General features: G+C 38.2%; 1 protein-coding gene and 1 long non-coding RNA gene across 2 annotated transcripts in view; one reads left to right on the top strand and one right to left on the bottom strand.

Annotated features, from left to right (window-relative positions):
• The window catches only part of LOC310908484, a 311,975-nt gene that overhangs the window by 125,643 nt on the left and 160,709 nt on the right, over positions 1-25,623 (top strand). The gene's annotated exons all lie outside the window — the stretch shown is intronic.
• The window catches only part of RIC8B (RIC8 guanine nucleotide exchange factor B), a 33,852-nt gene that overhangs the window by 6,783 nt on the left and 1,446 nt on the right, over positions 1-25,623 (bottom strand). The window contains exons 2-9 of the mRNA XM_083858978.1: positions 23,000-23,047; positions 14,850-15,458; positions 11,927-12,021; positions 7,227-7,380; positions 6,811-6,906; positions 4,185-4,329; positions 3,887-4,031; positions 1,971-2,090 (exon numbers count right to left, since the gene is read on the bottom strand). Coding sequence (XP_083715104.1) covers positions 1,971-2,090; positions 3,887-4,031; positions 4,185-4,329; positions 6,811-6,906; positions 7,227-7,380; positions 11,927-12,021; positions 14,850-15,326 — 1,232 coding nt within the window. The 5' untranslated portion in view covers positions 15,327-15,458; positions 23,000-23,047. The remainder of the gene's footprint in view (positions 1-1,970; positions 2,091-3,886; positions 4,032-4,184; positions 4,330-6,810; positions 6,907-7,226; positions 7,381-11,926; positions 12,022-14,849; positions 15,459-22,999; positions 23,048-25,623) is intronic.

Below are 25,623 nucleotides of genomic sequence, written 5' to 3'. Positions count from 1 at the left end.
CCCTAGTAAAGAACTGCTATACCTATTCCCAAAATCTTTGCCTGCCAGCCTTTTAATTGCAAATTTATAATAATTTGAAAAGGGGGGGGGGGGGGGGGGAGGGCTTACATTCCAAGGGAGACTCCAATCTTCCTTGGGCAGATACCTGTCTATACAAACCAAGAAAACCATGTTGTTTAACATCTGCAAGGCCCACAATCACACTCAATTACATTAATGAAAAACATTGCACAGCCTCTGATTCCATGTCTTACTTTCTTTTTCCTTCCTGCCAGTATTTCCCTCCTCCACAGTTTTTAGTAAAACAAGAAGTGTGGGAAGAACAGTGAAATGATTTTATTAACGTTATCAGAGCATCTAAAGGGGTCACATCAACACTGTCCCACAGTAACCACAATACTAAACAAAGCCGTACCACAAAGAGTGCCAGCCTTGAAGCAGAGTAAGTGCTATAGAAGAAACTGCAGGTGGATGTAAGAGAAAGCCCAAGGTGACAGCAATGCTGCTGGCCAAGAGGATAAGTGGTGACACAGGGCAGCAGCTGCTCAGTTATTGTCAGCCTGTGGCAGGCACTGCAGCAGGTGCCTCTGACCCTCCAAACTGAAAGGGCTCTTGTGCCACAGTAACTATTGGGAGTTTTTATGTAACTGCTGCAGGGACAGTACTGACTTGTCTTCAGTCTCAACTTATCTGCAGCCTCAATTTTTCTTTCAAAAAACATTTTAGACCTTTTAGTCATTTTATTATGATACCCTTGATGCTCAGCATCTTAATTCTCAAGCTTAACATAGCAATGATTCCATTTTACAGTAGTTCAATTAAGATTACATGTGCATTGTGTTTTCTTCTCCTTCCTAAGAAGACTATGACCTATTACACTTGCTTTCCATGCAAATAATGTGAAAAAATATTCAATTACTTAACGGACAGTCTCAGATCAGTTGTTCAAAGTTCCTGCCCTGCTTTCAATCCTGCCAGCTAATGTAAAATCCAGATTCTCCTGTATCTTTTGCTATATTCCTATTGTTTAACAGAGATGTAAAAAATACATGTTTTTCTGAATTTCTCTTGATAGATCTTGTTAATTGACTATCTATAGACTCTCACAAAACAGCACATTCCTAGCTGCTGAGTTTTTCCATGTTTAAAGAATGGATGCACTTATATATTTACCTCCTACAGCTTTGCTCTTAATGGCAAATTAATATAGCATAAGTTTTGCAAGAATGTAATTTTGCTTATGAATTAAAAAAGAAACTCTACAAACAATAGCTCTAATATGGCTAAAAGTATGAGGAAAGAAAATCTAATAAATTCTATGCATATTGAGCCAAAGAGAAAAAGCTAGAGATAACAGCACAGATCTATGTTCTTTTGTACATAGGAAGTTACAAACTGAAGATCAACTCTCTGTATCAATACTGTAACATCATTATGTCACACTAAGTACCCATTTCTTTCATGGCATTACCTTTGTCACATAAAACAAATTAAAAAGGCTGATTTGTATTCCAGTCCACACTGTAAATTCCCTTTTAATTGATCCATTATATAATGTATTGTTTCTGACAACAATATTTTCACACTGTATTCATATAAGCAGCAGGCCTAAGTAGTTACAATGAGATGCTGTTCATTAACTTGGGGGAAATAAGCATGGTTGGGCCTGGATTGTGTTCCACACTTTAAAAGAAGAAACTCCCCTCATTACCATCAGCCTATCTATTCAGAAGCCAGGTCCCCTCACCACCAGAACTTTCCAATTCTGTCCAAATCTCTCCAAAAGAGGTTTCCTCTGAAGTCCTGCAACTTATCACTTTTTTTTTTAAGTGCTAAACATTATGCTCTGCATTTCAAGCAGTCCTAATCCTACAAAGAAGTTGATTCTAGCACTGTTTTGAAGCACTAGACCTTAGTAAAGAGTCAGGATACAAGCTGCTTCACAAAAGCTATATTGTACAATACAATACCTGGAAAGTTTATCAAACATGTTGACAAGCTTCATAGCTTCATATTCCTTTTGTTCTTCTGTCATTTCATCCATTGGATTGGGCATTGGTTCTTCCAAGTGACCAGTGATAAGGTTTATGCTGGAGGTGAAAAAAACACAGTTTACCTTTCTGCAAGAGTAGGTACATTTTCTATCTTCTTAAAAGAAAGGAAACAGGAAGAACTCACAGAAACCATCAAGACTAAAACTGTCTGAACTGCACATGAAAGGTTTTGTTATAAATAGACAAGGCTCATATTTATACTGTACTTTCTCATGAATCGTGACTGTACCTTCATGTGGATTCACTGTATTAATGTCTTGTCGGTGCTCAAAAATGCACAGGCTGGTAGTTCTTGTTGTTGGAACCCAGAGAGGAACAGTTTGAAACCAGGGGAATGATGATGATAACAGTGACAATGTCATTAGTACTAATGACATGAATAGGTAACTGGATGACAGATACATGTCTGAAACTAATTCTGCACAGGCTTAATTTTAAAAATATAGACAGGTTCCACTTTTCCATTAAATTAGTTTACTGTTGCCCTTCCATGATGATGATTTTTTGCTCAAATCAGATTAAGTTACTTTACTTTGAGCATTTACAAAGCCAGCTTTATTTTCACTGTTAATGCAAGCGAACAGTGATACATAAATGGTAACAAAAACAGAGAAGTAGCTTTAAAGAAAACTTTCAGGGGACATTATCCTTTCAAACATTTTAATCACAAACATTTAAAAGCAATGCAGAAAATTAGATGCATAAATCAACTGACAGTTATCTTGAATGTTTCATTTAAGTGTTAGCTTTTAACAAAATGGATGCTATAGTTTTACTTAAATGCATATTATTGAATGTCAGGCTTTTGAAAGTACAGGAGAGAGAAAACAGCAAGAAAAAAAAATCCTGAAGTGCAGAAATGAAAAGAAACCTCTGGTTTAGAGTTAATGTCTTAGCATAGAAGCAACGTAACTCCTAAATCTTATACATTTAATCCTGTCCTTTGTTCATGTACCTAAATAAGAATATTTCAATAAACCACAAGTGCTCACCATATACCTAACCATATCTGTGTAATTCAAGGAAAACAGAGTAAAACAGAAAAATTAACACTTCAGATCTCCACTATCAACAGTTCCAGAACATCTTTAAAATAGCATCAAATCTTATACGTAACATGACAAACTAAAACCCTTAACACCCAATCAATTATAACTAACAAAAATCAACAGAGCTTCCACGTGGTCACTGAATCCTTCAAACAAATATGCTGGATTCCTGCTGCATGACTTCTGTGGAAGTTATTTTGCTCCTTCCATATTTACATATGTGACCTACTTGGTTCTTTAGGAAAATTTTAGTACCAGGCAATCTGCGACTCAGTCAAAACTGAAACTAAACACAGCGGCTTTCTCCTATTTAACCAAGTTCTGGCTAAAACTTTTAGATATATTCGACACCGTTACCTTCTCCATTACAGAGATATACCCCACAAACAAGAGTTGGCAGCTTGGCAAACTTCATGTGAGTTCCTCAAAAATCTGTGACATAACCCATCCTTGCTAAGTTTGCTACTGAGTCTTTCTTCTCACTTCCTTAAAGAGTTCTCTCCACACTTGAATTTTAATTCAAGTAGTTATTCAGATGTTAAATCATTCTCATAGTAACTTTTTTTTTACTTTTCCCCCCTGCAACCATATCTGACTACATGATGATCACTATTAGAGGCTGGTTTCTCAATAATTAGACCCTGATATCAGCAGAAGACAGGAGCTAATATAAGCACATATCATTCTAAGACTGGCCCCTCTGAAAAAGGTAAAACACCCTCAAAATTATGTCAAAAGAATCCAAAATGCAACAGGATATGTGAAATTGAAAAAATACTATACTTTGGCTTTGCAGATTTGTATTCTTCTGTGTCTGTATCTTCATCATCTGAGTACCAGTGATCTCCCCTTCCTCCTGCTAGCAGACCCCTGGCTGCCAGCAATCCTGCTGCATTACCATAGCCTGTGTATTTCAACAAGCTATCGACTGCAAAGAGGATACAAAAAATTATTCAGCTGTAATCAGCTACAGAACAAACCCCACCAGAGTGCTACAAGAATTGAGAGCTACAGCAAGAGGCAAATATACCAATTACAGCAAGACCTTACACAAAAAGGAGAAGAAAAAAGTAATTTTTACCTCTCTCTTTACAAAGAACAAAAAGAAATTCTGCTGCAATTTGCTTTACTCCAAGGTCAACATGTGTCATAAGGCGGACGAGTTTGTTCCTCACCGTTGTGCCAACTTCAGGACGGTTTGAGACATCTCTTAATGGAGGCAGTACCTGGCAGCACAGAAGAAAGGGAAGAACAGCATAAAATGCATGAAAATATCTTGCAAAACCAATATTTACAAAAAACAAATGTAGTCAGCAGAACAAAAAATACTCTGTCCCAAAAAAAAAAAAAAAAAAAAAAAAAAAAAAAAAAAAAAAAAAAAAGGCAATAAAATCAGACAACTATGCCCATATGCATTAGTAGTCACTCTTGCTTCTTAATATATTTAAATTTCTTGGTCTGTCATTTTTGGCAGAAAAATACTCAGTCTTTAATTTAAAATTACAATTATTAGGAGTTTATGAGCACAAATGGATGTTCCAGGAAAGCTGGTCAGCAGGCAGCCATAACCTCATGTTCTTGGTTTCTTCTGTTTTTCTCAGGTATCTTATAAAAGTATTAAAAATACCAGTTTAAGGAAACTTACACTGTTAAAATGCTGTGTAGTTTATATAGAACAATGATGTGCTTAATGAAAAAAACAGGAAAATAAGTATGTTGCAAGTACTTATTTTAAGTACTTATTGCAAGTACTTATAAGTACTACAAGTTTCTACTACTAAATTTCAAAATTTGCTCTACATATAAAGGAAATGCATACCTCAACCAGAAAACACTTTTAAAAGCTCAAGCTAAATTTCAGAAATATTTTTGAGAAATCACTATTTAACATTTCCTCAAACACACTATTTTCTCATTAGAGGTCATTAATATTGTTAACTTTAACCCTCAAGAAAGGCAGGTAGTGCACAAATGATAGCTTTTTTGTCAAACTAACTTGTGCCTCCTTGTGTGGATGCCTTCAGACTCAAAATCTACGTAAATTTTTTCACATTCAAAGGATATATGACATGATGGGCAAACAAATCTGGGCCATAATATGAAATATTTAATGATCTGAAGAGTCTCCTAAGAATTATGGATCTTCAATATTTTATTAGGAAATAAAACCAAGTATGTCACTAATTATCATAAGAGATTGCAAGTCCTTTGTCTTCTAGGCATCTAATGTAAAGTGTCATGTCCTATGCAAAATCACAGCACAATTATTATTGAAATTGGACTTACTGGAAACTATCCTTACATGAATGCTACAGTATTGACTGCTTTGGATAAAACAGACCCTGTCTTTTTCAAACCAAGTTCTCAACCAATTGGCAAAAACATTTTACTTTGTCCCTACTTACTCCCCCCACTGGGGATATTACCATGACTGCCATTTCCCAGTGTGTTGTAAGAATGAATTAATGTTTTTAGAGTACTCTAATACTAATACAGTGATGAGTGCCATAGGACAGTCCATGAGGAAATCAATCCTCCTGTCTTCAGATCACAATTTGAATAGCACACAATAAATAAAGCCCAAGGCCACACTTAACAATGAGGGCAATTCAAAATATCAAACATCCAGTCATGCAGTTAGCAACATCCATCCATTCTCTGCACTATATGAGGCAGTGGTCCTGTGGCAGGAGTCAGCATGCAATTATACTGACATCGAGATGCCCACGTGTCGTAAAAACATGGAGACAACTTCATTTTCTAGCTTCTGAACACTTGGCTCTGCAACATTTTTTTTTAAGTTAACAGATCAGCAAAGTATCTTAAAAACTAACTGCTGCGAACAAAAAACAAAACAAACAACAAGAACAAATTTCTTAAATTCCTCAAAACCACTTTTCTGGCATAGATGGAAGAACCAGAAAATATATGCTCTTTTTCATTTTAAATTCCATTTATGAATTCAGGAACAGCTTTGATCTGGGAGCACCATCTCGGATGCAACTCAAAAGTCACTGCAGCTTAGGAGAAGGACAGCAGAAACCAGAGGAGCAATTTCTTTCTCTAGTTCATCTTTTAACTTCTTTCCACTTGACCTCAGGAAAAACAGCAAAACAAAGAGAAAACACCACACTCAACAACCAAGCTACACAGATCTTTAACCATCAGTTCTTTAACCATGGCACAGAAATCTTTTTCCCTGTTCAAAGCCACAGTCCATACTGCAATAAAGAACTCTTTTAAGAGACAAAGTGATGAAGTGTGCCTCTGTCCAGAGACACTTTTACTCCGACAGGACAACTGATACACAAGTCTTAATTGCAACAACTCCCTCCTACTGAGGTAAAACTAAACCTCAAGCAGAACCCACCAAAACACCTGTATTCTCACTGGCCACCACACAGCTCTGTGAAGTTTAACTAACTGCACTGAAATGTTTCTTATTCGCTGAGTGTAAGGGAAAAGAACCTTACTGAGTTTTTTACCCATCTCACATGATCCATGGTGACTCACATTAACAAAGCTTTACAATATCCCTGATGTTATTATTAAACAGTGCTACAGAATGTATCCTGGAACTCAGGCCATAATATCTATTGATTTACATGACTGAAAAATTATGTCTACAGCATTGTCCTGCACTGATGTACAAACCTCAAAGTTCATCATTAGCTTCATGTTCAAATTTCAATTAATATTTTACTTACCTGAGCTTTGATAAACTTCCTGATATTCCTATGAGTTCGGCAGCATTCAGTTAATAAACTAAGAACTGGAGTCAGACCTTCTCTATAGCTGCTTCCCTAAAATAAAACCAAATACAAATAAAACATCTTAAGAGCAAACTTTCCTTTTCAAATTCTATGAACATTTCAATACAGTTCTATAATAAGGCCAAAATACGAACTTTACATAAAGATCCAAATGCTCACCCTCAGACACATATAAGCAAATAGCTTCAGTCACAGGAATTTGTTCTTTATTTTGAGGTGTTTCATAGTTTAGTAAGACATCCATATTTGTGGTAAGTACTGGCTGAAAGGTTAATACCAAGCTTCATCTATGTGTACTTTTTGCTTTAGAGAAAGAGGGCCCTTTTGTGAAAAATCGGTGCAGTCCATACCTTGTCTATCCTCTTCTCCATGAAATCCAGTAAAATCTGAATAGCTCTCATATTCATACCATTGTATTTTATATCTGTTTCTTCTTGGGATGATGGATTAATAAGAACATCCAAGCAAGAAACAGGAACATTGCTTAAGAGGTTGATTGCATTGCTGAAACAGATTTTTAAAAATTCATTAGTCATTTGGAAGAAAGAATTAACGCACCATAAACTGCTTGTACAACTGCAATCAAAAAGAGGTCCTATAACTCAAACAATGCTTTATTTTCTCCTCTCTGCGTTTTAAAGAAGGTGGCCTGCATTATTGCCTGAGTGCTGGCTCTTGGAACAAACAAGGAAAAAGAAAGACAAAAAGTTCCAAAAGCAGCAGCACAGGATTACTTCCAGCCCGCACAGTATCCTATCCCACGGACAAGGCACAGTAGGAAGCTACAGCAGCTGATCTTGCAGGACAGCAGGGGGAACTCTCACATTGATTTGCAGTAGTCAGAGTTTTTTCCTCCTTGAAACTTAAAACATTTTACCACGTATCCACACTACAAACATTAGTGTGGCAAAATACAATATGGACGACATTTTCTCCTGCTATGACGGGACGCAAAGTGACCATTTCTTGGTTCCCCTGAAATATTTTCATTTTTATTTAGCTTGCAGAATATATGAAATACAGAAGGCTTTCAACACCCTAAAAAGAGACTCAGGTTTATTTACCAAGCACTACCCCTTCAGTAACTGGCAGTGTTCTCATTCTAAAACACAAAGAGGAGCATTTCCAAAGAGCCATTAAGTGACTTCAATTAGGCCACAGGGTCCCTCCCTCCTCTTTAATGGAGTAAGGTGGGACTTACTTTGCAAGGGTCTCTTGCAGGGTACACATGCCTTGAGTTTGCTATCTAACCTGTTCTCACTGTACAGACTTGGGCTTGTACTGTTCCTGAACACTGGGAGAAATTATGCAGCTGCTGCAAACATTAGAACTCTGTCATTATTTACTTGCTGATATCCAACTAAAATTACAAATGGATGTATTTAGAAATAGCAAACCCAAAACTATTCAGGTTTACCCATGCACACCTCAAAGCTATCAATGAACCAATGAGTACTGATGTTTCAAGAACTGGTGAAGTGTTCCAAGAATGGAGAAAACTTTTCAAACAACTTCATTTTAAGACTTTTAATAATATCTACTTAGAAGCTGCTCTCTGTTTCTAAGTTATTAATACAATTCTAACAAAGAATTAGCAAAAGAGAAAGCAAAGCATGACCATCAGACCATAGCAGGATTTCTAACAAATGTACTGGTTCTGGTTTGATCAGACTGGGTGGCTGTTCCACACTGTGCCATCTCCCTTTTGCTCTTTTAGTAATTGAAATTCAGACCACTATTACTTTTGGGAATGCTTGTTCTCTTTGTTTTGTTTCTAAATCCTGTTCAAGATATGTCCTTTATATCACGGAAGTTATTCCTCTCCAATAATTCAGGAATAGGTAGAGACAAAACAGAAGAAATTCAACAAATATTTGGTGGCTTTGGGCCTTTCATCAAAAGTTCTCTTTTTACCAGTTTCTTATTAAACAACCAAGTTCCCAAACACCTACAAAATTAATTTTCTGGATCACTGTGTCTGAGCTATTCTTTTCAATAAATGAAGCCCAGCTTTCTGATCTTTGTCACTCTACTGACAGTTTTATTTGTGGCAGAGGAGTGTATGAAATTCTCCAGCTACCAGGAAGTCAGTGACTATGCACAGATAAGCACAATAGTGTTTGCATTCCTACTCTAGGGGGTAGAAATACTGTGTATATTACTCTCCCCTTTTCGGCTTCCTAGAGATCATTAATCACTGGGACATGACATCCACCCACTCGTCTCCCAGCCCCCTCCCAATATGCAAATTCAGAATCAAAGGCCTATTTAGAGCCAGTGAATGCCTTGATTAAAACCTTGTTAGTGGGCAAAAATGACACTCACTCTAACATGTGGTACTTTAGGTTGTTCATATTCAAACATTAAGTAATGATGCAACAGAACCACAATGACAATTCTGGGTACTTAAGTAGGTAAGACATTTTTATGGCTAACTTCTGCTTTTTTATTAGAAATAGTCACACTGACAATCAGTACATTATGGCTCAGAGCATGAATCCAACATACAGTGTTCACCTAAAATAAATCCTCAATTTACAGGCATTCAAATGATGTGCTTTAACAGGCTGCCCAAACCTTTCACTGAAGCATTTTAGGTTCTGCAGATTCACAAACTTAGGGAAGTGCAAGTGATCAAGTAAATATACTTGATTTACTTGCAAGTGCAAGTAAATATATAGTATATATACATACTATATTAAGTAGATAGTAAATGTATTAAGAAATATATTTATATCTCCCTGATACTTCACAAAGTTTATTCTGCATTCACCACTGTTTGTATTTTATTTTTTTAACACAGTTTTCATAATTTCCTTACTGATAGGCTCCAGGAGGAAAACATAGCTGGAAGTTGTGCTCTGCTCTCTGACTCACACCACATCTCTAGCAATAAAGATTGCATGGTCAGAGTCCAGCATGCTGAACGGCCCAAATGATGACACAGCCTCTCTTTTTCAGCTACAGATTGCTACAGATCATTTGTTAGTGCAGCTGCTATCAGGAATTAAATTTTGCTTGTGCAAATAGATCAGCAGACTGAAGTGGGGCCCTCTGATGCAGGCCCCAATTCCTTTGAGGATTTGTGGGGGTATTACTTCTGAATATAGCTTTTCTATTCCAGACTTGCCTTGTGATGAACAGTCTTGGTGGAAAAGTGTATTCAATTATTTAGCTTTTATTGCATCCTTCTAGCATTCAAAGATAAAACTCAGGTTCAGCAAAAAGGCTGAAATATTTGAATTGCAGCAGTCAAGTCCTGCATGGTAGGACTTGACTGCTGTAGGACTTGTAGCACGTAAATCAAAATCCAATACCACGAGCAATAATGCTATACTTGCATTCTTTGCTCTTCATCTAACTTAACAAGCTACACAGAGGGACAAAGTTGTTTTCTCAGCATGGCAGAAAGTGATGCAGTGCTACACTGAGTCTGCTGGAGAAGGGGGAACAGTTGAAGTGACGCAAGGTAGTGATGGGTGTTCTCATTTCTTTTTGGCTTCCCTCTGAGAATTATGGAGAACCTTTGCTTTGACTGGTGTCTCCATAAGGCCCACGTGGGCAGCATTGCTACAAAAAATCTCTCTTGCCACTAAAAAAAGCAAGGACAGAAATCACACCAACACTACATCATCTTCACAGCTGCTTACCTCTTTATGTAAAGCCCTTTCTGGATCTCAGCTACAAGTGTTTGCAAAAGCCAAAACCAAAAGGACCTGCAACATTTGCATCCTTTTGCAATAGCACAAGACAATTAAATTTTACAGGGCAATATATTTAACAGGGTGATCAGAGTAGTCAGATTTCTGGACACGGGAACAGATCTTGGGAAGAGCATCAGCCTATAATAATTCTTGGAACTCTCTCGTAATTGTTGATTTTATCCAGGACTGTTGAATTCTCCCAGCAGTAGGAATTTTATTCCTGCCAGTCCCTCCCTTAAAGGAGGCTGAGAGCACAAAGCACCCATCATAAGCAGCAGCAAAGAGAAAACACTAACTGCCCTTTAGGACACAGCATTAGCTTCAGTCATGGCAACTACTGCAGCAGTATCCTGAATTATTCCAAACTAGTCTGCACCAACTGAGAAGGGCTCTGATGTAGGATTTTAGTGTTCATCTCCTAAGACTGTTGATCTCTAAGAGCTTTCCAAGATTTTAATCCAGGTCATTTAACACTTTCAAGACTGCTGGGTGTGAAAAGCTGCATCTTTCTTCCTAGAGACTGGCTCAGAAGACCGTCAAAAGATCCTACAGTTACATATACAGACATCTCTGAAGAAGAAAATGGCAATATTCCAGTGCTGAGGGAAGCTACTGTATTGTCAGGCCCCAGTGAAGAGCTGACCTGCTTGGTAAAAAAAAGGGTGTCATAGAGAAAGAACAGTAACACTAAAATAAGAACCACCACCTCACCACAAATAGTCTGAATTTTGATTGAATTACCATCTGCCAATACATAACAGCTGGGTGCAGGACTGAGGGAAAAAAACTAAACCACACACCAAAAACTGATGATTCACTCATCTTTGAAAAAAATATTATTACCAAGGAAAATTATTGGTACTTCCAATAAGGCAGCCTAGAACTATCAGGATAAAATATCAACTTGTTACTTCCACCCCAAACCGTCAGAATTGCAAAACTTACATATAGAAATCTCAAAATGTAGTGTTTCCATCAGCTTCTGTGCAAAACAACAGAAGTTGCATTCCACTACAATTTGAACTACACTTAGAACTTCTATATGTATTTTCATCTCAGATACACACACAAACATAAAAACAAAATTTAAAAAAGGTGAGCTTCATTATCAGTCAGAAAATAACAACCTTGCCAGTCACCTTCTCTCTGGAGAACTGGATATGTTTAAGCAATGTCTGAGGAAAAAAGCTTTAATCAAAAAAGATTAACAATATTAACTCAAAATAATTTAAATTTTCATTGTTTCTCAGATTTCCACTTTGGATTTTAGGCAAAGTAATTTCTATTTAGGAAAACCAATCAAACAAAAACCTTTTAACATAGATTGGTTCTGCAATTCTACCAACCTGTGCAACTCTTCAGTTTTTTCTTCAGTAGGGCCCTTGGTTAATAAGCAGTGTCGAAGGATGGCAGCCATATAACGAAATTGATGAGATTCATTCTATATAAATATAAATTATGAAGATATTTTTTCATTTTGAAGATTGCAAGTGAGAGTTTCAGGTCACTAGAATAATAAAAGTTAAAGACGGAAAATACCTATTAGATTGTAATATCCATCCCTATGAATAAAAGGACTGTACCTTAGTGTTCACTGAATGCTTAATGCTACATAAGTCTCATAAGCTGACCTTGTAAAACTCACCAGGGAGGTTTTTTCAGTTAAATCAGCCCTCATTACTGGAAAACCCAGTTAAAAGCGTTTGCTCAATTCCATACCACTATTCCTAACCTACCACTCTCTTCCTTCTTGTATTTACACCAGGCCACCCCTTCTTCCATTTACATTATGCATCTTCTTCATTTAATTTGTCTTCTCATTTAGGCCTTTTGCTGTCAAGTTTCATTCCCTCCGCCCAGTCAGTCTCTTTTTCTAATTCCCTTACTTCTGCTCCCTTGATACTTTTCCTCCATTCCATTAATAACTTTTCAGCAACTTACTTGTCCTACCTTTTCCTCTCTCCAAGCAATCCCCCTTCCAAACTCCTATAAGAAAGCAGCCACACGGAACTACACCAGTAACTGTAACTGTGTATCACAAATTCAACAGTGTATCATTATCCTCACCCTTTTCCAACAGCTCTTCTTGGCATCTATCATATGTTCTGGGTTGTTTGACCTGGCACAAAGCACTCAATGCATCTTTTGTAACATCAGCACCCAAATCTGCCAACTCTACCACCTGCAGCTCTTGTCTGATTTTGCTACTTTGAAACCATCTCCACTCATTAAACACCTGTGTTTCAAATGCTTTTCTCCATATTAGCATGGATCTTGTTTAGCTTTCCACCCACATGTCCAACCTCTCCGCTCTCCCTTTATTTTCCATGTGTTCTGGTGTTTGGAATCTCTTCAAATTCTGCATCTTAACCCACTTCATAAACAGGTCTTTCATTCCTTTTCCAGATCATTAAAATTGCCACTAGAATATTCACTAAACAGAACGTCATCTAACATACCTGGCTAACAGCTAACAGACACTAAAAAGTTCTTTAATTTAAAGGTTCTCTTTTAAGAATTTCTAATAAAGAGTTATTATCTAAGCTTTATCTTAAAATGCAAATAAGCTTTTTGTGCCCTGAGACGTCTTAAACTCTCAAAAAAATTTTTTTTTGCATGCATGCTAGGGATATTAAGGAGGAAAATACAGTGAGCTGGGCTTTACATCTCTCCAGAGTCAGTATTTTGTAAGGGTAAACCAACTTCCAGATATCAAGAGCTTACCTCTTAAGAGGTGAACATATAATACAGTTCATTTTTCCAGCTTTCCATATAGCTGTGTTACATGCTTTTTTACCTCCAGAACAATAACTTGTCTATACAAAGAACTTTGACAAAGTTAAAGATACTTTTAATAAAGGTCTAAGTCAGGAATATTAACAGAAGAAAGAAACCTCCCTTTCTTCATATTTCCTGAAAACTCAAATATTAGCTTCTCTGACTCCTCCAACACTTAATCTTAAATATCAGGATTTCTTATTCATCATATCCTTGAGACATTAAAGCAAAGAACAAACTTCCAACTTTGATCAAGTTTCACATTTCTTAAAGCTACAATTAATGTCTGGTTGGCTGTTTAGTCAAATGCACTAAAGAGAACAATTATTTGCAAGTTTTAAGTACTGTAGAATTTTGATTGGCTTTATATGCTACATGTTTACCATGTCTAGTGGAAAATAAATAACACTGTTCTAGAGACTACGATGTGGACTACAAATTAAGGTTCTTTATAGAATTCTCCTGCTTTAGCACAGACTCAGGTTATTCAGCAAAGTTACTCTTGTAATTTCTGTTTATAAATTTAAGGATGCAACACACAGGAAGCATATTTATCTACAGAAAAAAAAATCTGACATAATAACGAAAACAAACCAAGAAAAGCCTTATTCATAAGATATAACAATGGAAGTGTATTTGGTTCTTGTACTTGATTTCATCTTAAAAGAACATGTTTAAGTCCGAAGCTGGTGTTGGGAGGATGGGACAAAGATATTAACAACAGCAGCACTCTTTCATCAGAGTTATTTGTTAAAAATGGGAGTTGAGGTACTTATCATGCAACAGACTGTTGTATTTCTCTGGGGAATGTTTTTTTCCCCCCGGACCCCTGGAGCCTGTAACCATGTAGTTTGACCCTTCCTTCCTTGACCTCATTGGCTGAGGTCCAGCTATCTTTTTCCTGAGCAGGAGACTACATAAGGCCCTGTTCTTCCTTGTTCGCTCTCTTTCCGCCCTGAAAGCCTTCGAGAATAAACACCCTTGGAATAATCCTGGGGGAAGAGCCTCTTTTGGAATATTTTGTCTTGTCTCTGATATATTCCTCCAAAGCCTCTCAAGGAACTGAGCTAGCCAAAGACCCCCAGGAGGTGGGCGGAGGCAATATATCAACAGACAAAAACTAGGGAGTCCTCTCAGCTCAATCTACTGCTCTATTGACATAGTCCACAACCTCCAGAGATGCAGCAATCTGGTACACCTAGATAAAGAAGTTTTTCCTAGCCAGCTAACTACTTGTGAACAACATTTATTTTCTTTTGGAAATCTAGGACTTCTATGAAATAGTGTTTTTTGCATTTTTCTATTCTAAAACATACAGTTTTAACTTGCATTAAGCAAGCCAAGCTGTTCTTCTCTTTAACAGAAAATGTACGGGTAAGATTTTCTGCCCAAGTAGTAACAGAAACAACAACTGCCTCCTGTGTATCCACCCGTTGGTTCCTGCAGGCTGAACAAAATCTATTGAAATAAAACACTTCATCTAAGCCTTACCTTGCTGTGGACATTCCAACTGTCAAGTGTTACATTAAATAGAGCCTTTAGTGCCTCAATGGCACAATCTGTCTCTTGCAAAGACAGAGGAAGCCTGTTACGATCTTCTGCTACTTTATATTCTTCTGTCCATCTTACACTCAAGGAACTCTCCAAAGCCTGAGTCAAAACTTGCACCCCTTGCAGCTCCTGACGCAACTGTGCTCTAATATCTGTGTGCAGAAGTGACAGGAGGAAGAGGAGACGCAAATCAAAGCATTTAATGTCATCAACCAGTGGCCGGTCCTTACATTCCTGCAGAAGACTGCATAGCATCGCTGCAAGATTCAGTTCCAAACTGAGCTTCTGTGCAACTGAACTATTAAAAATTATGTTACAGAGGCATTTTAAGGCTTCTACTACCACAGGAAATTCAGATACTCTCTCCAGAGGATCTTCCACAGTGTCCAGCTTTGCTAGCTTCATAAGGATCTGCATGTTCCTCTTTGTGGTCACAGGCACTAAAATCTTCTTGTCCCTGGAGAGAATCCGGAGGGCCTCCAGGCAGGCAACTTGACATGAAGTTTCTGTGTCTTTTTCAAGAATGTTTAGAATTCCCTCACACAGTTTCTAGGCAAACACAACAAAGAAAAAGGCAACAGTTTTAGTGTCAAAATACTGGCAGCAATAACAAACTATTTTGCTAAACTTCCATATAACTTTTGAGGTTTCATCTGACTTGAGAATCTAGGTATTCCATATCAGTGCTTCAAAATATGAACTGTTACCAAAACCCTCCAGAGAGCACCAAAAGCAGCTTTCTTAATGAACATAATCCAAATACATCAACATTTGCAAAAGCATTAAGCCAAAATGGCAGGTGTTACCCACCACTGACAGTTACAGTACCAGGACTAAAAAACTCCAGAAGAATAGCAAAGGTAGAGACAAGTGAAAGCCTTGAAAAATATGTCGAAGTACAACAGTCACACCTATAGCACCTGCAGAATTTGAAGTTAAGTTTGTTTCAGTCAGGAGGCTGGGAGAAAAAGAAACCAAAATAATTGCTACTTAACATACAAGGATTAGTACTCCATGTTTGGTAACAGCTATAATTTGTGTGGCCACTTCAACCTAATTGACAGACTTCTCCCATTTTAAGTACAACTCTCAGAAATAACACCTCTGACATGGAAACATAATGCAGTTTTACTTGAAGGCAGACCGTAGCAGTTCTACCAAAACAGCAAAGCTGCTGCTTTATCAACACAGATGTGCTTGATGTCAAAACAGTTCACGGGTTCCTTATACCAACAGGACTGCAGGGGTAAATCATCACAAAAATGCAGCATGAGAAAATACAACACTCCAATAATCTGCAGGTCAGAACTGTAATATATGAATTACAAATGTATTATCTTTTATAAAACAGAAATGGACACTCAATTAATCAAAGGTGATAAAAGAGAGGCCAGAAGAGATTGCTTGATGTGAGAGGACTCCAGTGGGTTTTTACGCCTTATGCTCAAGACAACACTACTACTACTGAGTACTAGAGTCAGAAGTATAGTCACAAAGAAGTTCCCAATACAATAGAAACTGCACTGTACCTCCTAGGACACAGTTCCTCCATGCTCCTCTCCTCCCCAGCTTGGTGTCTTGACCATCAACATGAATAAATTACCAAAGAAGCCAGAGCAGTCACTGAGTGGAAAAGCCCGAGTGCAAGAAGTCTACTTAGGACCTAAAATTCACACTGTGATCTCAGGCAGTCTGTGTCAAGAAAGTGATTACAAAAAGGATAGGAATACTAGCAAAGTATAAAATGAATCCTGGGGAAGGGTCTCTGGAATTCCACTTTTCATCATCACCACCACAATGAAAAGGTGAGGAGCACAGAAGCCCATGACCCTGACACAAAGCTCAAAACAAAGGTTCCACTTGGGACATCAAAGCCAATATTATTACTGCGATGACTTATAATTAAAGCCAAAATAAAAAAAAAATTACCAACAACAAACATTAAGTCTAAAGCGGTCTAGAACAGACACTGCAAAAGAATACGGAGAAAAACAAGAGAAGACTTCAACTTCTTTTAACTTCAACAGTGTTAAAAGAAAATCTGTAAACAAAGTCAAACAGTAGGAACTCACAATATGATTTCTAGTATGCTTGTCCTGGGGTTAAGACTACCCAAAAGCACCACCAAGACAACTAAGATCTTGACTGCATTTCCACAGCCCTGACTTAGACTAACCCACTAAGAGTTTGGAAATAAGGAACGAACCCCACTTCTTATCACATAGGCTCAAGTACAGAGTTCTCAGAATTCATCAGCACTAAGCTAATGCTGCACACACAAATCTGCACAACTCCCTGACTTAAGCACGGTATGCTAGACTTGCACTAAGTGTTTCTGAAAGTAGCATCTTTGAAGTGTTTTTAAAAATGCCCAAAACAAAAAATGACCACTCCAGATCCAAAGTCAGTCACAGCTCAACTTCTTTCTAGCCTTTCTATTGCTGTTTTCCATACAATTAACTCTGCTTTGCAAGCCAAGTTTGGTTTTGAGGAATAACACATAACTGAACAGTCAGTTCACAGAACTTCAGAAAAATGCTAGTTTATTCTATGTTTAAGCGCTTTTCAACTAGACTTAGCAGTTATTGTCTTCCTTGCTGGTAACAGCTGCTACAAGGTGGTCTGTAACAATTTATCCAAATTCTGAGCACTCATTTGATTACAGAGATCAAGCTGCTCAAATTCTGACTTATTTTTTTTTCCCATAAGTTTTACCCACCTGCTGCTATGAAAATGTCACTGCAAAATGTCAAAAGTACTACAGGAGGGATCCCAAAGGGCACCAACCTCCTGCCGCTATGAGAGGTGGAAGTCTAACCTTCCCTCCACACAGCAATTTAGTTCAAAAATATAAAATCATTTCTTGGTTCAAATCTTATTGAAACGCAGCACCAGAAGAGTCTTAACTCTGAATAGTTGTACTAAAGATAGATAGTAAATAAAACTTTTTTTTTCTTTTTTTTTCTTTTTTTTCTTTTTTTTTCTTTTCTTTTTTTTTTTTTTTAATTTGGCAACCTGTTTACAACTTATCTGTTGGCAAAGTTCTCTGGAGTTAAGACCCAGGGAGCCATCAAGAGTGATTTTAGAGGAATCAGCAATCAGTTAGGATATCTGTGACAGTGAATTGCAGCTGGCTGATCCCAAGAGCCGTCAGCAGCTCAGGAAAAGTTAGAGTATCTGATTATAACTTCAGAGCTATCCACGGAAAGATTCACCCCATTAGGAAATTGCCTTGGAGACAACTACAACTAAATGCCATACTGCACATTTTCACATCTTCTGCTTTGGCCTTGATGGTACAAGGGAAATAATGCACAGAGAGAAGATAAATAGGAAGAGATGTGACTACAACAACATTATCATGCTTTTCATTTTCTTTAGGTGATGCTCTTTCTACCACCCCGTAGGCCATTTTACCATGGCATAAACTAAGGGGCACAGATTTCATTTATGTGGTTGGAAATGAAAGCAAGTGAAAATTCAGACAGGAAGGTACCTCATCCTTCCACAACAGGTATGATGATTGTTCCAGTTTCAGGGGCTTTGTTGCCACCCTTCAGGTCACTGCAAGATTTTAACACTTCTTTGTTTGGTGTTCTATCCTTTCAACATGTAAATAACATTTTGACTTTCATCAACCATGTTACAGCAAGAAGTGTTTTTCGTATACTTTTTCACAGACTCATGGCAGTTTCTAGTTTTAACTTTTTTTTTTTATTGTTAAAAATACATTCATTTCTCTGAAATTCAAGATTTCTCAGATTTTGTGCTAATACTAAGATTAACACTGAACAATGCACATCATTCCTTTTGTCTGTGGTGTAGTGTTAAAACAGGAAGGCCAGAAAAACCCGTTTGCCATCTTTTGACAAATAAACTATTAGCCTATTTTGGTCCTTTATCATGACAGCATGAAGTCTTGATTATAAGAAACAACACAGCCCAGTAGAAAGACCTTTCCTAAAATACAGGAGACATGTTTTCTCCCCTGCTCAGCCACAGACCTGCTGTGTGGCTTTGGGCCAACATAATTTCTTCCATTTTCTTCCACTATCTTTGTCTGCAGGCTGATTAGGCTGGGGGAGGAGAGGGGAAGGACAGAGGAGCACAACTCTTCAGTTTTTGTGTTAAAGTGTCTAGTAGGTTTCAGAGCTAAGAATCCATAGCAGTGAGAAAGTAAGCCCAAGAATATTTGAAATGTTAGTTGCAACTTTCATTTCTCTGGAAGTCAACACAACATTTACATAACACATATAGATAAGCTCCCCTGAGAAGGCCATGCTAGATTTTTTGCCTAGTCTTTGTGGACAGATGTAGGTGGGGAGGGAAGGTGTATACTTGCACTCCTTGAGGATTCAGCCTGCTTTATTTTGAGCACTTCATTGTTGAACTTGCAGCACTGACAGCAGGAGGTTGGCTGTTTGGCAGGAGCCTGCCAGCTCTGACATGGCACAGCTCCAAGCTGAAGGTTTGAACACGTGAGAGCACAACAGTTCTGCAGGTGAGGAACACACTGAGCAATCTCTCTTATCAGAACTGGTGGATTAAACACCTGCTTCAGAGTCACTGAAAGGTGAAATCCTGCATAGCTGCACTCACAGCAGCCCCTGCTCACCTTACTGGACAGGGAGAGGGAGAACCCTTTTATCTTCTGGAATCCCATGGTGAAAGAAGGATGTTAAAAGGAGAGATGGGTTTCATGAACCCCAAGAGGTTTCAGTAAAAGCTAAAAAATGCTGGATGGGAATGGGCAGGACCAGAGGGAATTAGAACAAATGCTCAGTATTAATGAAGGATACTTAGTACTGTTTTCCTCTCGCAGACTGGTACTCCCTTAAGGAGTTTTGGTGAAGTCAGAACAGTAACAACAGCAACTAATACTAAGATACCCCACAGTGTGCCCACAGGAGAACCTGAGCTTAGTATTTTTACAGGACACTCACTAATAGACTTTAAAAGCTTGCCCCAAGTTTACTGAGGAGAAAATCTGTGCCTTGGTGGCTGCAGGAACCTTCAGACTTCCCCGAAACATCACAACATCAACGACACTAGGAATGAGGTTCTTCTAAGATTCAGAGCATGACAGCATCTTGCTCCATCAACACACTTCACTCCTTCCAGAGTTAAAATATGGTACTGTCCACAGACTTGGAGAAACTCCCCACATCATGAATTTAACTGGTAAAGAAAGCCCCACAATACATTCAATATGATTTACCACCAGCTATTTCAACACCTTAAAAACACTCAGTGATGCAAGGGGAAAATACTGTTTTGGCAATTTTCTTCCCACTGACTTTTAGATCCATCATGTTCAAATTGAACCTGGACAATAACTCAAGAACACTGGTCTCAAATTCTGAAGATTTCTATTAAGAGACCCAACACAGTAAGCTGGACCTAATACAGCAGTAACCAGATGTTGCAAATGCTACAAAAGATGAAGCAAACAGAAAGGTATGGAGCTGAAGAGGAAAGAGTTCAATCATGTCAAGTAAGAATATGGCTTGTAAGTAATATTCTTACATTTGGCTACTGCTTCCCTTTTTCCTCCCTTTCTCTGGCAAACTCAGTGCCTTCATCCAAATTAAAAAGTCTTACTTGCCATCTTGGACAGATTTACATCTGTAATATCACAGCAAATAATGCTGTGGCAACTTCCAGCTGTGGAATGCTATGACCAACCAGGCAATCAGTGCTGAGAGACATTTCCAGGGCACAAACAGTACTGTGATTTTCTTACCATTTGAAGTCTGTAAAGAGCACAAATGTGTTGCTACTTCAGAAGCAGAATTTGACCCCGACAAAATATAAATCATGGAGAGCAAAGCTATTTAATAAGGATCAAGTGGTCCAAAAAAACCTTTCCTTTTTGTATTAGGACGTGAGCTTGAGCTGAAGCACCTGCTGTGCCACAAAGGGGGAGACACTACACCTACCAACTCTATCCAACATGACTGCCTGGTGGTCAAGTTAATAGATATTACTTTTCTGGAGTGGATTCCAGAACAGACCTAAAGAACCAACTGGTTGTCTCAACCATGCCATGGTGCTGTGAAGTGTTGCAGTTCTGAAGACTCATCTTTTCCCTGCAAAACACCATCAAGAACTTTTTGACTGCTCAAGACAAATATTTTAGATTTCTAAGAGCTCGTTAAGCTCCTCAGAAACAACATCACTGTCTTAATTTCAGCTGCTATTCCAGAACACATTTACTTCTAGTTGGCAATTTTTATACTGTTTAAACATAGAAACTGAAAACAGGCTTCCAGAAATTCACATTTTTTTATTAGTATATAACAAGAAGGATTGGGACTGACTTGATGTGCCTGGTATCTGAGTGGATCTTACAGTACAACACAGATTGTCATCTGATTAATATCCAGAACACTCACCACAGATAGGACAAGGCAAACACATAGATCATTAAACAAACAACCAGGACAAAAAAAAGGACAGCTCACATTACAATCTTTTTCTTACAGCCCTGTGGCTTTGTCCAGATAGACAAGCTCGATAGCATTACCTCTCTTCCTGTCTTCTAGAGGACACAACCTACTCTCCTCCTGGAATTCAGTATCACAAACTCACTGCTGATTTAATTAGGTTATAGTCTAAAAGCATCATGCTTTGGTAGTCATACAACACTACAGAACAGTTTACCCAGTCCAAATGACCCAGCTTCTAGGCAAGCCATAGTTTTGGCCTTTCTATCTGTTGTATTTTCAGCATGTTACTAGAGTGTATGGGTTGCTTAAAAAAAATATTCTTATACTGCATAATTTACATTCAACTCTACAAACTCATTGTCTTTATTTGGCTTTTGCCAATTTGGTTTCTGTTCTTTTCTCCTTTCCTGTGTTCTGTAGTTGGCAATCAATTTTTCAGACTAGACATTTGCTCACTCGCAATGTAAAAAGGGATGGTGAGGGAACAGAGGTACGAACACCAAGTCCAGATCCCACCTGAGTTCTTCGACAGATCAGGAAGGACACACACAGTCCACCACCACATCACTGAGTGTCAGCTTTGAGTAAAGCGATAAAGCAAAGCTAAGAGGTCTGAGTCCCCTGTGTAACAAGGAATTGCAACTGAAGGTCACTGTACAAACAACTGATGGGTTTGCGAATGCAGAAGACTGACAGACTTACCAACCCACACATTTCTACCAGAAAAAAAAATAACACCTTAAAATATTTAGATTTAGCATAAGATCACAGAATGAAATGATGTGTGCCCAATTTCAGACAAACTATCCTTGTAGGAACCTTGCAATTCTGATTTCAAGCTTTGAGTTTATTCCAGAAATAGCAGAAACATACAGCCTCATTCACTAATGAACTTTTTATTAATAAATATGCAAATCAGCCCCAAAGCTAATTACACAAGAGAAAGAGGCTTGTTATTACATATTACACCCTAAAAAAACAATAGGAAAAAAAAAATTCCATGTCCAAGCTTTAAATGCAAGGCTGTGGATGGATCTGAAGGGATGTGTTAAGTCTTACCACACCTGGACAGCTCAAGTCACATTTCCCAGCTTTGACATCTGACACGCACAAACCACATCTCACTGATTCCAGCCATCTTTGGAATGATAGGCCTCTGTAACCCCGTCTTCCTTACAGTTTAACAGCTTTCTTCTGTACTCATCCCTTCATCTTAATCCCTAGTGTTCTTTAAGCATCTCACATAGTCAAGAAATACATCTGTCAAATTGTCACCTGCTGAGAAGAGAGAAAATTGAAAAATCTATTGCAAAATTTTACCTCAGAAGATACAAAAGAGTATCTTTACCCTTATTCCTCCACTTCATCTCAAATCCATACCCAACAATATAATTTATAGGTTTTTCTGTAACTTTCATTCAAGACTGGGGGTTTGCTAGGGGAATTTCTCTTTCAGAAAAAAAAAAAAAAAAAAAGGAATGTATAGCTGCCATGTCTCTTGGACTGAAGAAGCAAAAATTAAAATATAACTTTATATTCCTTGCTTGCACCATTTCACAATGGCAGCTAAGTTAAGAGACTGCCTTTACTCTTTTATACTTCTACACTGAGGTATGCAGCTCAATAGCCTATTATACTCACCTTTCTTTTGTCTTCATCTGCAGGGTCAAATCTGAAAGTGGCCCGATTCTGTAAGTAAAAACAAAAGTTTGTGTCTGTTACATGCACAGCAGCTGCTGAGGATGTAATACCTACAAAACTTCAAAATTTCAGGGGTCTGGTTAAACGAGCCTCTGATAATGAGGCTACAACCATGTCATCCTTTTCCCATCCTCCCAAACAGCAAAAGCTTCAGTGACTCCAATGAAGAGTTTCACAATTACTACTGGTGCAGAGCAAGCTTTTATCTGTGGGATGTCAACCACCTCACATATGGCACTTGACAGAGTGAAAAATGAGAGACTGCCTTGTGTTTTACACATACCTCGTTACTCAGACTCTTCCCCAAGCAGATCTTGCTTACAACCTTTTGATGGCTCTGACTGCTCCAAATCAGAACCACCACAGCATCACCTTGCCCAGAAAACAAGTGGTACAAATCAAATAAGCCTTGCTACAAAAACGACCAGTTTCTGTGTTCTGGTAATTTCCAAAACACCTCACCAAGGTATTTGTTTCTCTGGTACAGCTAAACACAAGATAGACATGGTCTAACAACAGGGCCTTATTTTATATTAAGCACTTCAAATAGCATTTAGGCATCAAATAGCAATTGGGTCTAATTCTATGTTAGCACCCTGAAGAATGCTATTAGTGAAATATTATTCATATGGCAAAAGTTACTCTGCCAGACAAAACAAACAGCACCAATACCAGACAGTTCTCTTAACATTTTAAAACTTCCAATCTAAATGATCGAGCATGATGAACAGCTTCCAAAAAAATAAAAAAACCCCTCCATTTCTACTTCTAATACGCAACTTGCTACATCATGCATGTCCTGGATTTGTGAGATAAGAATGTATTCTATTTGCCATCTGTTGGAGGTGGGGGGCAGTTATCTTATCTCTTCCAAGAACAATGTCTCCCTCCGGGGAGATGTCTCCTGCTAATGGGCCATTAAGTGACTCACTGCATGACTGATAAGGTACATCATCCCATTGTGAGATGCTCCACCCAGAAGGAGGAACCAAGCATTCCTACCTGCATAAAATAAGCTTGGTCTAAGCCATCGGCCCAGTTTTTTCTTCACTGGATTCCCAGAGGAGCAGCCATCTTCGCTGGATTCCCAGAGAAGCAGCTTCTTCCCTGCTGGATTCCCAGAGGAGGACCAGGCCCATCTACTCTATCACCAGACCTTCACAGAGAACTATACCCTTCTACAGGATCTCTGCTTCAGCAGCATTTCATCTGCCACTGCAGGAGGCACAGCCACCATCCAACTGGACTTTTACCAACACCCTGACTCCTCAGGGTGTCAGGTTTTTCTGACTGTATCAGTAGTTTTGTTTCTACTAATTACATTTGTTGTTCTTTTTTTTTATTTTAGCTTTTTCTAGTAAATAACTATTATTCCCATTCCCATACCTTTGCCTGAGAGCTGTTTTTTTTCTTTTTATTTTGGAATTGTGGTAATTCGGAGGGAGGGAGGGGGTTTACCTTTTCCACTTCACAGGAGGCTTTTGCCTTCCTTTACAGACTCCTGTCTTTTCAAACTAAGACAATGCAAGTGACTGGAAAACAAAAGTGACTTTCCATAGCACATTCACAGGTCTTCTTACCTTTCATGACCCAAACTCACAATTACACAGAAAGGCCTTGGACATCTACCCAATCACCAAAGGTTACCAACATCAGTTAGAGACTTGAGGATGGTAGGAAAATCATTCCCTTCCTCACTCAATAGTAGGCACATAATCCCCTTCCTCTCTCTTATAGGGCTCTCAACTGGATCACAGGAGTTCAGCAACATGTGAATCAAAAGCAGGTGAGCTTTAGATGATGAGCAATTAATCAAGAGAATGCAACCTTCATGTTTGCACATGAACATTTTTGCAAATTTATAAAAGCAACGTAGTGAGAACAAGCCTAAGCAGTAGAGGAACAGAGATTTGGAATAATCACTGCAAATGGGACTGCACAGAGAAACACCAACAGACCTATTATTTTGTCTCATTATGGCTATTCTATAGGGACCTGCACCTTGGAACTACACTTGATTCATCCTTTATTTTCAATTAAAACATATTTAATTTGTTATTTAGGAAAAAAAACTAAGGAAATCTAAAACTCTGGAACCTGGAGTACTCTGCCCAGCCTTTGCTGGCCCATAGAAAAAGTGTCAGGAACAAAGTGTTCAAAAAAGAGATGAAGGAAATCTGATTAAAGAGTTTGAACAAGAAATACAGTAAGAGCAATGTGATACTGGGACAGCATTAAAGTTTCTCATCCCACTCCAAAAGAAGTATTTAGCTACACATTTAACTCCAATACTTCATGCAAATACTTGAAATGTCAGAATAGAAGTTGCACGAGCTCTCACTCTGTCCTTGAGAACTCAACTCAAGCCTAAATAATTCATCTGGGAAAGCTGCTGAGAAGGCATAAAATCCAATACAGCAAAATAAAGAAATTATGCTTGTACATGCTTTTTGACAGAACACATTTAACACAGGATCATTTTGAAGAGTAACGATGGAGACAGAAGATTCCTTCAATCAGAATCCTTCCTCTGTACCTCAGAGGTCAGCAAGTTAAAACAGATG

The sequence above is a fragment of the Zosterops lateralis genome, assembly GCF_965231275.1.
Source record: "Zosterops lateralis genome assembly, chromosome: 4".
In the NCBI taxonomy this organism is placed as follows: Eukaryota; Metazoa; Chordata; class Aves; order Passeriformes; family Zosteropidae; genus Zosterops; species Zosterops lateralis.
This window is presented reverse-complemented; position numbering and strand designations above follow the sequence as displayed.